The sequence below is a fragment of the Schistocerca serialis genome, chromosome 10, assembly GCF_023864345.2.
Source record: "Schistocerca serialis cubense isolate TAMUIC-IGC-003099 chromosome 10, iqSchSeri2.2, whole genome shotgun sequence".
Classification (NCBI taxonomy): Eukaryota; Metazoa; Arthropoda; class Insecta; order Orthoptera; family Acrididae; genus Schistocerca; species Schistocerca serialis.
Window position 1 is genome coordinate 176,599,093 of NC_064647.1, and position 15,459 is coordinate 176,614,551.

At 43.3% G+C, this 15,459-nt stretch overlaps 1 protein-coding gene across 1 annotated transcript in view; it reads left to right on the forward strand.

The window, feature by feature from the left end:
* LOC126425298 (nuclear factor related to kappa-B-binding protein) overlaps positions 1-15,459 on the forward strand; it is a 195,619-nt gene that overhangs the window by 123,363 nt on the left and 56,797 nt on the right. The window contains exons 17-19 of the mRNA XM_050088276.1: positions 5,555-5,839; positions 8,673-8,895; positions 10,683-10,859. Coding sequence (XP_049944233.1) covers positions 5,555-5,839; positions 8,673-8,895; positions 10,683-10,859 — 685 coding nt within the window. The remainder of the gene's footprint in view (positions 1-5,554; positions 5,840-8,672; positions 8,896-10,682; positions 10,860-15,459) is intronic.

Consider the following 15,459-nt stretch of genomic DNA (forward strand, 5'->3'; position numbering starts at 1 on the left):
CTGCCCTTCATTTTAACCTTCTCCACACTGTTTCTCCCTCCTCCTGAGGAAGGAACTAATAGTTCCAAAAGCTAAGACTGTTTCATGTACTTTTATACGAGGGCGATTTGAAAAGTTCTTGGAACGGAATACAAAAAAATACTTCCATCACTGAAACTTTTTATTATTTTTCAATGTAGTCTCCTTGTGGATTAACGCACGTGAACCAAAGATGTTTCAGTGCCTTGATCCCAGGCCTGCAAGATAGTTGTCAACTCTGTCTATGAGTTCTTCGTTTGAAGTGAATCTTCATCCACCAAGAAAAATTTCCAGTTTGGGGAGGAGATGGAAGTCTGACGGAGCCATATCTGGTGCATAACATGGGTGTGGCAGTAATTCATACCTTAGTTCATGTAATTTTGCCATGGCGACGGTGCATGTGTGTGAGTGCGCATCAAGAGTCTTGCAGATAATTTTTTCACTCCCAATTCTTCAGTTGAAATGTGATATACCCTTTCAGATGACATCTAGCAAGCGTGCGCAATTTCACGCACTTTCAGTCGGCGATCCTCCGTGACCATTTTGTGCACTTTTGCAATGATTTCTGGAGTAGTGACACATCTTGGCTGACCACTGCGCAGATCATCATCTAAGCTCTCCCGACCAAATTTAAATTCTTTTGCCCACACTTGGCAACAGTTGAATATGAAGGAGCAGAGTCTCCCAGTGTATTCTGAAAATTGGCATGAATGTCCTTTGCTTTCATGCGGGAACAACAGAGCCATGTCATTGCCACAGCTCTCTTCCAAGGGCATTGATGTGGCACGTGTTTACAGGCAACAGTCCAATGAATATCACGTGAACAACTCATTACACTAGCTCTGACCTCTCATGGTGATTCCGAGAACTATTCAAACCACCATTGTAGACTGCTCAAAACAATTAGAGGAACAAGAATTTGATCGAGTGTTCCATGTACATAGTCTGCGATTAAAATATATACTGTTACTCTTTATCATCCAATGTGTTTTAATAATGAGAACAAGCCTCCACAATACATTTGAAAACCATAGCGTAGTGGCAGTATTCCAAAGTATCGCACTGCCACTAAAGCAGTGGACAAGCAATGTCTCACTCTACCATCCAGTGAGTGTATACTTTTTGTGTACATTTCACCAGTTACCATGAGGTATCTGACCGAGGCAGAATGTGTTCAGGGAGTGACATTACTGCAGGAAGGTTGGACTATTCGTGCAGTGTCTACAGAGCTTAATGTGGCCTCATCTGTTGTTGGGAGGGTTTGGAAATGGTTTCGTGAAACTGGTACACACATGATCAAGCAGGGGAAGGGAGAAAACAGAACATGTCAGCCAGAGACAACCAATATTTGGTTAATTGTTCTCTCTGTCAGCATTGTGTGACTGCCTGGGACCTACAAAATGATGTAGAGCAGCAACTGGTCGCACTTTCAGTGACCAAACAATACGCAACAAACTCTGAGAGGTCAGTTTAAGACCAAGAAGAGTTCATTACATGTCTCGATTAACTGTTTGACACATGAGAGATTGATTTTAATTTGCTGAGGAACATAGGCACAAGCAACGACGTCACTGGCACAATGAGTCATTTACATACAAGTCCCGTTTTCATCTAACACTGTGCAATGGGTGTATACGTGTATATCGTCATCGTGGTGAACATTATAATGATTGGGAGTCCAGGAAATGAGCAGATTTGGCTATGACTCGGTCCTGATATGGGGTGGCACAACAGTTGATGGCTGATTGGACCATCAGATATTCGGAGGTCGACTTAATGCTCAGAGGTTCATCAACAAGATTGTGCTGGGTCACATTATGCCCTTTGAAGTTGTAAATGAGGGAGAGCATCCAACAGCAGCCTCCACGGAAACGTTACAGAATGTTGTGATTCAAATATTATACTGGCCTGCTCTGTGACCTGATCTCAGTCCTATTAAGCACATATGGCACATGCTGGATAGACAACTTTGGGCACACCTCAGACTCTCGAACAAGTTGCAGAGATTCTTAATGAGAAATGGGGAAAAAATTCCATAAGAAAATGTTCGGGGGCATGCCAGGAGCACGCCTCGAAGACGTGAAGCAGTAATACAGGCATATGGAGGACCTACCAGGTAGTGAAATGTTTCTTTTTCTGCCTACTGTCACTTAAGTGAAGGAGTTTGCATTTAAGTTTATGGCATTGTGTCGAGTTTCTTGTCATAACACTAACATGTGATGAGAAGAGAACAGGACATGTGCTTTTCTGTTAAATAAAGGTGTCTTTTCCAGTACAAAAGTCTGTTTCACTCCAAACACTCGTGAAAAAAAAATTACAGGTGTTTAAAATGTTGTCCCCTAATTTTTTTGAGCAATGCGTTTGAGTTTATCAGAAATGTTAAAAATTTTACTTCCTGGACAAAACAAATAGTCAGCAATTCTGCCTCATCATTTTTTACTTCTGTTCTCTGATACTGGAACACATTACTGAATATTACAAGAGGGAGTCCATCAGTAGTCTCCCCCCCCCCCCCCCTCACACACACACACACACACACACACACACACACACTCTGCATGTTGGCATTCTGGTTCCTAGGGATTCATTTATTGATTGTCATTTTTTTATTTCACGGTTGCTATTTGAGTTTACGTATTGTCATTTGAAGATAGTGAGAGGAGCTGTGGACATTAGAAAATGGAGTGCCAAGTAGAGAAATCTGAACATTTCTGACATATTCTTCTGTTTGAGGTCAATAAAGGGGTGACAGCAGCAGAAGCAGCTTGAAACATTTGCTCCATGTGCGGGTATAATGTTATTTCCTTGGATAGAGTACAGCAAAAAAATGGTTTTCTCATTTTAAGGAGGATTGTTTTGACAGTAGTGACTTTCCACGTTCAGGAAGACCTTTGGGGTTTGATGAAGATCTGTTAAACGAATTAATCCACTGTGATCCACATCACTGTACTTAAGAAGTGGTAAGTGGCAGCTGTGGTGAACTGTGGTCATTCCATAATTATGCAACAATTGCGTGTAGTGAGGAAGGTTCAAAAATTGGGTGTATGAGTACTGCATGTCTATGTCAAAATCACAAAAATCAGCAGGTGGCTGTATGTGCATCTCTGCTTGTTTGTCATCAACACTGTGAACACTGTGAACAACACTGACCATTCCTATCCTGTATTGTTACTGGTGATGAGAAATGATGTCTTTAAGGAAAAGAAAGGAATGATTGAGTCCAAACAAAGCAGCAACTCCCTGTACCGTGACATGCATGCATCAGAAAAGATAATGTTACACATCTGGTGGACAGTGATTGTGTGGCGTACTATGAATTGCTTGCCTGAGATGTAATCATCACTGCTGACATTTATTTCAACAACTGAAACATCTTGGAGATGCAATCCGAGATCAGGAACACTGCATGAAGTAATGCTACTCCAGGATGACATCTGCCCGTATTCTGCTGGACTGACAAAAAACACTATACAGGAGTTGCCTTTGGAAGTCATTCCACACTCGCCTTATTCACCTGATCGCATGCCCTCAGATTTTCACCTTTTCTGCTCTCTGTTGTACAACCTTTAAGGGACTTCGTTTCTGGATGAAAATGTGTTCTGGACATGGCTCAACGAGTTCTTCACCACAATACCAATTTCTGTAGTCATGGAATCAATAAGTTACTCCAGGTTGGGCAGACTGTTGTAAATAGTGAAGGAGGATATGTTATTGAAGACTTAAAGTCTGTTACATGTACCTGTTGTGTCTATGGAAAAACACTACAAAGTTATGCACCAACTCAGTACACTGCAGATAGGATAAAGCCAGAGTTGGATGCAAAAGTAAATTGTGAGAATAAGTGACTCCAAGGGGAAATCAACACTTTTTTTGTTCCAGTTATTGAATGTCATATCTATAACTAATGAAAATCTACATCTACATTTAGACTCCGCAAGCCACCCAACGGTGTGTGACGGAGGGCATTTTACGTGCCACTGTCATTACCTCCCTTTCCTGTTCCAGTCGCGTATGGTTCGCGGGAAGAATGACTACCGGAAAGCCTCCGTGTGCGCTCGAATCTCTCTAATTTTACATTCATGATCTCTTAGGGAGGTATAAGTAGGGGAAGCAATATATTCGATACCTCATCCAGATATGCACCCTCTCGAAACCTGGCGAGCAAGCTACACCGCGATGCAGAGCGCCTCTCTTGCAGAGTCTGCCACTTGAGTTTGTTAAACATCTCCGTAACGCTATCACGCTTACCAAACAACCCTGTGACGAAACGTGCCGCTCTTCTTTGGATCTTCTCTATCTCCTCCGTCAACCCGGCCTGGTACGTATCCCACACTGATGAGCAATACTCAAGTATAGGTCGAACGAGTGTTTTGTAAGCCACGTTCTTTGTTGATGGGCTAAATTTTCTAAGGACTCTCCCAATGAATCTCAACCTGGTACCCGCCTTACCAACAATTAATTTTATATGATCATTCCACTTCAAATCGTTCCGCGCGCACACTCCCAGATATTTTACAGAAGTAACTGCTACCAATGTTTGTTCTGCTATCATATAATCATACAATAAAGGATCCTTCTTTCTATGTTTTTGCAATACATTACATTTGTCTATGTTAAGGGTCAGTTGCCAGTCCCTGCACCAAGTGCCTATCCGCTGCAGATCTTCCTGCAGTTCACTGCAATTTTCTAATGCTGCAACTTCTCTGTATACTACCGCATCATCCACGAAAAGCCGCACGGAACTTCCGACACTATCTACTAGGTCATTTATATATATTGTGAAAAGCAATGGTCTCATAACACTCCCCTGTGGCACGCCATAGGTTACTTTAACGTCTGTAGACTTCTCTCTATTGAGAACAACATGTTGTGTTATGTTAGCTAAAAACTCTTCAATCCAGCCACACAGCTGGTCTGATATTCCGTAGGCTGTTACTTTGTTTATCAGGCGACAGTGTGGAACTGTATTGAACGCCTTCCGGAAGTCAAGGAAAATAGCATCTACCTGGGAGCCTGTATCTAATATTTTCTGGGTCTCATGAACAAATAAAGCTAGTTAGGTCTCACACGATCGCTGTTTCTGGAATCCATGTTGATTCCTACAGAGCAGAGTCTGGGTTTCCAGAAACGACATGATACGCGAGCAAAAAACATGTTTTAAAATTCTACAACAGATCGACATCAGAGATATAGGTCTATAGTTTTGCGCATCTGCCTGACGACCCTTCTTGAAGACTGGGACTACCTGTGCTCTTTTCCAATCATTTTAACCTTCCGTTCCTCTAGAGACTTGCGGTACACGGCTGTCAGAAGGGGGGCAAGTTCGTTTGCGTACTCTGTGTAGAATCGAATCGGTACCTCGTCAGGTCTAGTGAGTTTCCTTTGTTGAGTGATATGTAACCTATTTTCATGCAGTGTCACTCGGTACTGGCTAAGGGGACAAAATTAGTTAATGAGCCGTGAAATAAAATGTGCATTTTAAATAAAAAGAAGATGCGAGCAGGTGACTGAGCCAGTGTTTTCCACCGTGTCGCAGCTGCAGCTGCTGGGCGGGTCCCGCAGCCCGCAGCCCCAGCAGCAGCAGCAGTCGGCCTCTGGCGGGTCACCAAAGCTGCAGGGCACGGCAGTGCAGCAGCAGGCACAGCAGGTGGTGGCGGGTGGGAAGGCAGTGGGGCTGACGGGCGTGAAGCTGGTGGGCGCCATGAAGGCCCTGCAGCAGCCGGGCGCCGACCAGCAGACCATCCTCATCAAGCAGGGCTCGGCCGTCACCACGCAGCAGGTGTCTTCCCAGCAGCAGCAGGTGCTGCAGCAGCAGGCCAAGGTAAAGCTCAACTCCCACACTTATCTCGAACCCCAATTGTGCAATATTGTGATTTGTCTGCCTCTTGCAGCATACTCAGTGTCAAAATATTTCACGAGGGACTGCCGGACTTCACTGTACGCTTGCCGACCAAATAAGGGACCACTCGGTAATGTGACAACAGAAATGATGCAGAGCCTGTCAGATACCCTGCCAGTGTGGTAAGATGTACGTAGATCACACCAGACTGCAAAAGCCTAACAGTTTGGGAGTCCGAGAACATTGCCCGATGGAAATACGTGGAATGTGTTACGACCGTACCGAGGTTGTGATGCAGATGTCCAACTTCTGGGACTGCGTCATTAAGGAATCCATTGAGACTTGAGTAAGGGAACCGATGATGAATTGTACATCCGTAGTAAGACTGGGACATTGCTACTGGAATGATCGAGAAGAGAAATGAGATACCAGATAACGAACTGACTTTGGGGACAGGTGGAGGAACAGCAGAGGTGCTGTCAGCACACACACCTGGGCACTAATCTAGGGCAGAAAGAACACTTTGTCGTCAGGAGACGGGAGACGTGGGGAAGCGATGCTGGGCGCTGACGGCCGATGGAATGTCCAATCAGAGGGATAAGGGGAGGAGATGCAAGCACGGCAACAGTCCTCCATCAGTCAGTTCATCTGCACACCTCATGATGGCAATGTGGTCATTTGCCAAAATATTGTAACTGTTGGGCACCGACTTTCAGCAGTCAGCCATGAACTATTTCAATGTACGGTATTAGCTGGAGGCGACTTTAATCTACCGAGTATAGACTGGGACATCTATGGATTCACTACAGGTGGTGCAATCAGACGGTCTTGTGAAGTAACTTTGAACGAGTTTTCTGTAAACTGCCTCAAATGAATAGTTAAGGCTACCCTCACGAAATGGAAGTACTTTAGACCTTATAACTACAAACAGACTGACCATATTGTAAGTGTAGAGATATGTAGTAGGGATCATAATGTCATTGTAGTCAGCTTGGTTATTAAAAAAGGCTAGGAGAGTATTTGTGCTAGAAAAAGCAGATAAGCAGTTAGTAGTATCCCATTTCAACAGTGAATGAACATCATTTAGTAGAGGAATTACGGGCAAAGTTTAAACTGATTGTAAATCTCGCACTGGAGAAGTATGCACTGAATGGATTATGGACAGAAAAGACTCACTGTGGTTTAATAACAAAATTTGGACAATGCTGAGGAATCAGACCTTATCACACTCTCGAGTCAAAAAAGACTGGAAATGTTGACACGGAAAAGTTAGTAGAAATTTCTGCATCTGGAAAAAGATTGATATGTGAAGCACACAACAACTTTCATCATCATACTTTAGCAAAAGATCTTGCTGAGAACCTGAGAAAGCTGTGATCCTTCTTAAAATCACTAAGTGAGTTGAAGGTTCCTATCCAGTCACTCTTCAACTGGTTTGTTGCTTGTAGGTTCGATCAATACGTGTTATTGGCGATACTTTGTGAACTTAAATGGGAATCCCTGAAGGGAAGACAGCATTTTTTTCTTGAAACACTGATGAGAAAGTTTAGGGAACAAGCACTTGCAAGACCATATTGAGGCCTGTGGATTATGTATGCAAATGCATGAAAATGCACTAGTTGTTAAATCAAAAATCTCGAATTGTCAACCCAACAGTGCCCAATGACTGTCGTGAAGGTTGCCAAAGAACTTGACTTGTTAAATATAGTACGCTTCAAGGCATCAAACCAATTTTCCAGAGGGGCAACGGGATTCATGATTTGCGAGTATGCTGTAAAAGCTCTGAAGTCTGCAGGCTTGTACGAGATATATATTGGGGACATTGCAGACACTGACAATTTCAAAATATGCAGACATCAAGAGCCAAGAAAAATGAATGTAATGGCCTTTGCGGATGATGTAGCATTAATTGCTGGAAACCTGGATGACTTGTTAATACTGCCAAGAAAGCTATTTTAAAAAGTCAAGGAAGTTGGGTTGGAGATAAGTGATGAGAAAACATAATGTATGTTGCTAGGAAGAAATTACAAGACGTAAAGGTGAGTAATCATACAAATTCAAGACCATGGTTGAAGTAAACTACATAAATGGTGAGAAGCAAGAAATAGAATTGAGGATAAAAGTGGCATCATATTCACTCAATAAAACACTGTTAACCAGAATCTTATCAAAAGAACGAAAACAAGGATGTATAAAACCATAATCAGATCTGCATTACTATATGGGAAAGAAATATGTAAAATAAATAAATATACAAAGAGAAAGATAAATGTTTACAAAAATTAAATCCTTCAGAAGATCTTTGGACAAATTTGTGAGGGAGGAGAATGGCAAAGAAGAAAAAATGTTGCAGATACCAAAACATGGAGGCTGAAATGGGCTGGTCGTGCCTATAGAGGATCAAGATTGAGGGAAATGTCGGAGAAGAAATTCAAATGACGAAGGCCTTTAGGTAGACTGAAAATAAGATGGAGAGACCAGGTGGCCAAGGATCTTCAGATACTTGGAGCAAGGGAAGGTGGCAAGAATACAATGTTGTGGAGGGGGCTACTTGGTGAGACTAAACACTGATTGTGGTTTGTGGGGCCAGGAGAGTGAGATAAGTGTTGTCTAAAGGGAAATTGCAGAAAGGAAAAGAAAAAAAAAATAGTATTTTAATGTAGCAGTTACAGCAGAGCAAATGAAGATGCTCCACTTCATTATGTTTCAAGTTGTGTTGTCTGTAACAGCAAAATTACTAACACCTTTATTTCTTACTTCAATAACATTTAGTGCTTTAGGTGCAAAAGTTTCAATCTCTTTTCCTTGATCTCAGGCGATAGCACAGCTGCAGCAGCAGTTACAGCAGCAACAACAGCTGAAGCAGCAGCAGCAACAACTAAAGCAGCAGTTGCAACAACAGCAGCAGCTGAAGCAGCAGCAAACTACGATTGCCACTGTCGGTGGGACGGTTGTGAGTGCGGCCCAGCAGAGATTAGTCACATCCGTGTCGGTCCTCGGAAGCGGCCAGCCGCAGGCTGCACGGGTCGTCACCAGGGGTACGTCGGGGCAATATATATGTGCAGAGACTGCTTGTGCTGCCATCTTTATTAACCAATATTGGGCATATAATTTGCTGACATACATTGGTAATCCCAAAACTAAGGTCTCCTACTTTTTTCCATTTATTTTCTATAATATTGACATCTTTTTAAAATGAGGGTTTATCTATTTTTCTACTCTTGGACATGTCGGTCAGTACATTTCCATAGATGCTGCTAAGTTTTTATAAGCCCACATCATGTCAGCTCACCACCACATCCTTTGCGAAGCATTGAACCTTATCTTTCCCTAACTTGTTGAAGCTGAATTGCCCTCTGGCCAAAGGTGTTTTCAATTTAGGGAACAGGTGGTAGGCATTGGGTGCCAAGTCCAGACTGTCAGGTTAGTGGGTTGTGTTCTATTCAAAAGTTTGCAAGGGAGCAGTGATTTGATGGGCAATTCATGGGGAAGTGCTGGTGTGGAGAATGCTTACGCCCGTGCTTGTCATTCCTCTCCTCCTGCCCAAGTTATTTTAGTGTTTCACGGTGCCTGTCAGCGGTCACACTGGGCATGAAGTCAACCACCAATACCCCTTTTCAGTCCCAAAACATGGTTGCCATGATTTTTCCAGCACACTGTGTTTAGTTGAATTTTTGTAACGTGAACGGAGGTGAATGTCACCACTTGCATCATTGTTGTTTGGGCATTGGTCTTGGGTCTAAAGAGGAATTCCCAGGTTTTGTTATCCATGACAGTTAAGTCCAAAAAGTTGTACTTTTCATTTGCATAGGGCAGAAGAAAGTAGCAAAAAGAATGAACTCAATGGCGTTTTTTATCTTCCATCGGCATTCGTGGTACCCATACTGCAACTTTTCTGTTAAAATCGTGTTTGTGCTGCTTTGGGAAAACCTCAAGAACCAAAATGCAGGGGATCATCCAGTGTGAGTCACCGATCTATGTGCATGGTTGGCTCAACTTTTGTGACTGTCTTGTAAGAAATAGATGGTCTTCCGCTCCTTTGTTCGTTGTGAATGGGTGTCCCAGCGAGGAGTGCATGTGTTTGTTTTGGAGTTGAGGAAGCACTGATCACAAGAGTGTGACCAGCAGGCACAGGAACAGTTTCTCTGCATCCCCAGCATTTTGGAGACCTTCCTTTTGGGATTACCATCATACATCATTGCCATACATTTTCTGAGCGCCATACTGTGCATCTAGCAAATTTCGTTGCTTAAAATCTGACTTCTGTACATCCTCAGTGCAGTAATGTGAGCAGTGTAAATAAGTGTTGTACATAAATTTTCAGTTTGATGGTGCGTGGCTATGATAGCCAAAGAAATATAATATGCACCTCAATGTCTTATAAATTTACACGTTGTTTAACAAGTTTGCTGTTACCTTTTAAATGAAAATGTGTTACAAACTTTTTGACTTATTCCACATCTATGAGGACCATCTAACTTAGAATCTGTGGAATAAACATTGGTTACGTCTTTTCTTGCATTTTGTTGTATGAGATGCTCTACATTCTCAAGAATCTCTTCATTATGGGTGTATAAAACAACAAGTATATGTGATGCAATCTGATCTCAGACCTAATTTCTTGAATAACATCATCCTCACAAACATCATATAGCTTCATCAATGTTTTCTGTATCAACGCTTGAACATATTTCAGGATAAACCCATTTCAACTGTCAGATTTGAAAATGTGCATCCAAATACTAATTTTACAAAAGATATTTATATGCTCTAATAGCCTTGTTCATTGGTTATTAGAATGTTGTCACATTTGTTAATGTCGCAGTTGGCGGGAAACCGGTACCAGTTGCCATCTCCACGCAGCAGCAACAACAACAACAGCAGCAGCAGCAGCAGCCGCAGGCACCTGTGGTGGCAAAAGTGTTTACCAATGCGCAGGGCCAAGTTATCTCCATGGAAAGCCTTCTGGCACACCATAAACAGCATGGGACTCTCCCACAGGGTGAGTTGTTACTGTGATGTCATAAAAGACTCTTGCCTTTCGTGCTGATCTGATCTTTGTGCACTCTTTCTCAGTGATACTTTTAGAAAACCGACAGATGATTATGGGGAATGCTTATCATCACAGAATAGTAATGGATAACTTGTGCCCTTTTCCCATTGTTTTTGCAACTGATATCACTAAAGTGCGCGTCATATATCTTGGCGGCCGAGTTTAGGTTCGTTCTGCGCATCTGACGTCACAAAACACAGTCAGCCAATGAACAGAGAACGACGTTGCCAGATCTCGACAGCAGTGCAGAGCACGGACGAGTGTCTTCAGTTTTAGAAACGTTCAGTCATAAATAAAGTAATAGAACAAAAGCAATGTCTTGATAGCAGACTTTCTTTTACAGAAAGCTTGGAAAAAGCATTCTTTATACCAATTGCTTCATATTCTATTAATTAATTAAACCAAACAAGCAATAAGACTCCTAATTCAGGCGATAGCAAGGAAAGATGTTTGTTTCAATCTCACGAACTGCTTTTTCGCGATAAAGAACAGCGGTAATTGTTTATTTCCTATTGTACTTCTACGAAGCGTGAGTAATTCATAGTCATACCAAGAGTGTTTATAAGTAGTTGCGTGAGGTGTTAGAGTCCTTATAGAGTGAAACTGTTCAATGAGCTGCGGTAGCGGAACGGTTAAGGTGTTTGGCTGCCAAGTGAAAGGTTATGAGTTCAAACCTTGTGCGGTGCTTAATATTTTCTTTATTTAAAAACAATATTGGAGTGCCTTACTTCATGAATTTTATTCGTTTGAATGAAATTTCTAGTGCTTTGCCTCTGCATTAACTTTTTCGCTGCTGCAGACACGTGCTCCCCGCATTCCGCGCTGTGCGCGATTTTGTCATCACTGCACTTCTCGCCTGTGCAGACACATGGTGTTCCCACTGCTTTGACATACACTCCTGGAAATGGGAAAAAGAACACATTGACACCGTTGTGTCAGACCCACCATACTTGCTCCGGACACTGCGAGAGGGCTGTACAAGCAATGATCACACGCACGGCACAGCGGACACACCAGGAACCGCGGTGTTGGCCGTCGAATGGCGCTAGCTGCACAGCATTTGTGCACCGCCGCCGTCAGTGTCAGCCAGTTTGCCGTGGCATACGGAGCTCCATCGCAGTCTTTAACACTGGTAGCATGCCACGACAGCGTGGACGTGAACCGTATGTGCAGTTGACGGACTTTGAGCGAGGGCGTACAGTGGGCATGCGGGAGGCCGGGTGGACATACCGCCGAATTGCTCAACACGTGGGGCGTGAGGTCTCCACAGTACATCGATGTTGTCGCCAGTGGTCGGCGGAAGGTGCACGTGCCCGTCGACCTGGGACCGGACCGCAGCGACGCACGGATGCACGCCAAGACCGTAGGATCCTACGCAGTGCCGTAGGGGACCGCACCGCCACTTCCCAGCAAATTAGGGACACTGTTGCTCCTGGGGTATCGGCGAGGACCATTCGCAACCGTCTCCATGAAGCTGGGCTACGGTCCCGCACACCGTTAGGCCGTCTTCCGCTCACGCCCCAACATCGTGCAGCCCGCCTCCAATGGTGTCGCGACAGGCGTGAATGGAGGGACGAATGGAGACGTGTCGTCTTCAGCGATGAGAGTCGCTTCTGCCTTGGTGCCAATGATGGTCGTACGCGTGTTTGGCGCCGTGCAGGTGAGCGTCACAATCAGGACTGCATACGACCGAGGCACACAGGGCCAACACCCGGCATCATGGTGTGGGGAGCGATCTCCTACACTGGCCGTACACCACTGGTGATCGTCGAGGGGACACTGAATAGTGCACGGTACATCCAAACCGTCGTCGAACCCATCGTTCTACCATTCCTAGACCGGCAAGGGAACTTGCTGTTCCAACAGGACAATGCACGTCCGCATGTATCCCGTGCCACCCAACGTGCTCTAGAAGGTGTAAGTCAACTACCCTGGCCAGCAAGATCTCCGGATCTGTCCCCCATTGAGCATGTTTTGGACTGGATGAAGCGTCGTCTCACGCGGTCTGCACGTCCAGCACGAACGCTGGTCCAACTGAGGCGCCAGGTGGAAATGGCATGGCAAGCCGTTCCACAGGACTACATCCAGCATCTCTACGATCGTCTCCATGGGAGAATAGCAGCCTGCATTGCTGCGAAAGGTGGATATACACTGTACTAGTGCCGACATTGTGCATGCTCTGTTGCCTGTGTCTATGTGCCTGTGGTTCTGTCAGTGTGATCATGTGATGTATCTGACCCCAGGAATGTGTCAATAAAGTTTCCCCCTCCTGGGACAATGAATTCACGGTGTTCTTATTTCAATTTCCAGGAGTGTACTTATCATTCGATTCCACAAAAACTATTTGGCCAAAAAATTTGATTTTTACATGTCTTCTTGCCTGATACCTTCCCCCCATAAATGACTTAATATGGTTTTGATGTGCAGCATTAAATGTAGTAAACCATTGCACGAAATTTTGAAGAGTTTGCAGAGGTAAAAGTCCATAGCGTATACTTTCCGTATGGTCGATTTTAGTTGCCACAATGTTGAGAATGAAATGTGGACAAGATACCTAAATTTCATATAATATTTACTGTATAACAATATCTCATTTAATTTAAGAACCACATAGGTGTCGTATGTAATATTGAGAAATATTCCATCTTTCGCGACTGTAATAAAAGTTTTATATACACACGGCGCGTTTGGCTTTATTTTAAAGCACTTCCATCGGTGAAAGGTATGGCACATACACAATGGTATTCATGTTCTATTTCTTGTTTTTGTTCCACAGTCGCAGTTTTACCAATGGTATTGAAATATATCCCTCTTCTGCAACTGTAATAAGCGACTTATTTAGACCAGACACGTTTCTCTCTTTTGAAGCATCATAAGAGGACTGTATTTTGTGTCCTCCATTGCCAAGTCACCTTTCGTAGTTGTGTGCTGCGGTAGCACAATATTCAACGTTTGTGTTGGCTCATCAGTGTTTTAGCAAATAAATGCTGTTTGTGTGTGCCACACACAAAATTATATTTGACATAGCTCTGAGCACTTCACTGACAGACGGTATATTCAAGTCCTAATGTTTTTGTAAGTCCACAGTTTTGTTTAATGTATTTTGTCTACTTCCTTTTGATTGATTGAAGTGCTTTAAAATAAAGCCAAACGTGCCCAGTGTAAGTAAAACTTTTGTTACAGTCGCGAAAGGTGGAATATTTCTCAATATTACATACGACACTTATGTGGTACTTAAATTAAATGAAATATATAGGTATCTTGTCCACATTTCATTCTCAACATTGTGGCAACTAAAATCGACCATACGGAAAGTATACTCTATGGACTTTTACCTCTGCAAACCCTTCAAAATTTCGTGCAATGGTTTACAATATTTAATGCTGCATAATAACTGCGTTGAACATCGAAACAAAATTAAGTCATTTATGGGGGGAAGGTATCAGTCAAGAAGATCGGTAAAAATCAAATTTTTGAGCCAAATAGTTTTTGTGGAATCGAATGATAAAGAGTGTCAAAGCAGTCGGAACACAATGTGTCTGCACAGGCGAGCAGTGCAGTGACAAAATCGCCCACAGCGCGGAATGCAGGGAGCACGTCTTTGTAGTAGCGAAAGGGTTAATGCGGCCGTGGTGGCTTTACTTCATGAACTGCGCGCTCCCCCCTACACGTAAGCTTGCGAACTATGCTATACTTTGGCGCTGCTCCTATTGGCGCGTGCGTCGTGTGCAACCGGCAACACAGCAATCTCCAGCGTCTGGGCGGGCATGCGCGAGCCGCCAAGATAAAAGAATTGAACTATAGTAATGTTACATAGCTGCTGTTCTGTCACTATTATGATCTCTTAAACGTACAGTCAGTGAGTCTCACAAGAAGAATTGAGAGAATGACTTTGATGCTTTTGGTGATCACTGTTAAACAGAAAAAAATGAGTTTTCTAACAGAATCACCCATAGCTGTGTGCATAACATCCTGTCCTTACGATCATAAGGTTGCTGGTTAGATTCTCACTAGATCCAATTTATTTTTTACTTGTATCTAAATTCTAATATATTATCAAATTATTGACATCTGCATTTGGTTATCTGCCTTGTGGCAGATTAAGATTTTGAAGCCGCCCATGCTTCTCTGTCCTCTGCTTTCCTCCTCATTCTTTGGTACCCTTTTTGCGGCCTGTTGACATTATTGGCATCTTCTTGTGCCCTTCCCTCTCTCCCTTGCAATAAAACCTACTATTGCCTCTCCTAGAAGGCAGTCTCATTTCAAAGTTATGTCCTATCCAGTTCAACTTCCCATTCTTCACTGTCAGCAACATCCTCTGATATTCTCCAATTGTTCTCAGTACCTTTTCAGTGCTGACTTTATCAGACCAGATGGTCTTCTCCATTCTATGCTACATCCACATCTCAAAAGTTTGATTTCTTCCCTCACACTGCTTTCGAAGTATCCGTGTCGTCTTCTCTCCACACGAGGTCCCACTCCGTACTAGGCACTTCACTAGTTCTTTCTTAATTCTGTCTTCGGCCCACTAGCTAAGAATCTTTTCTGC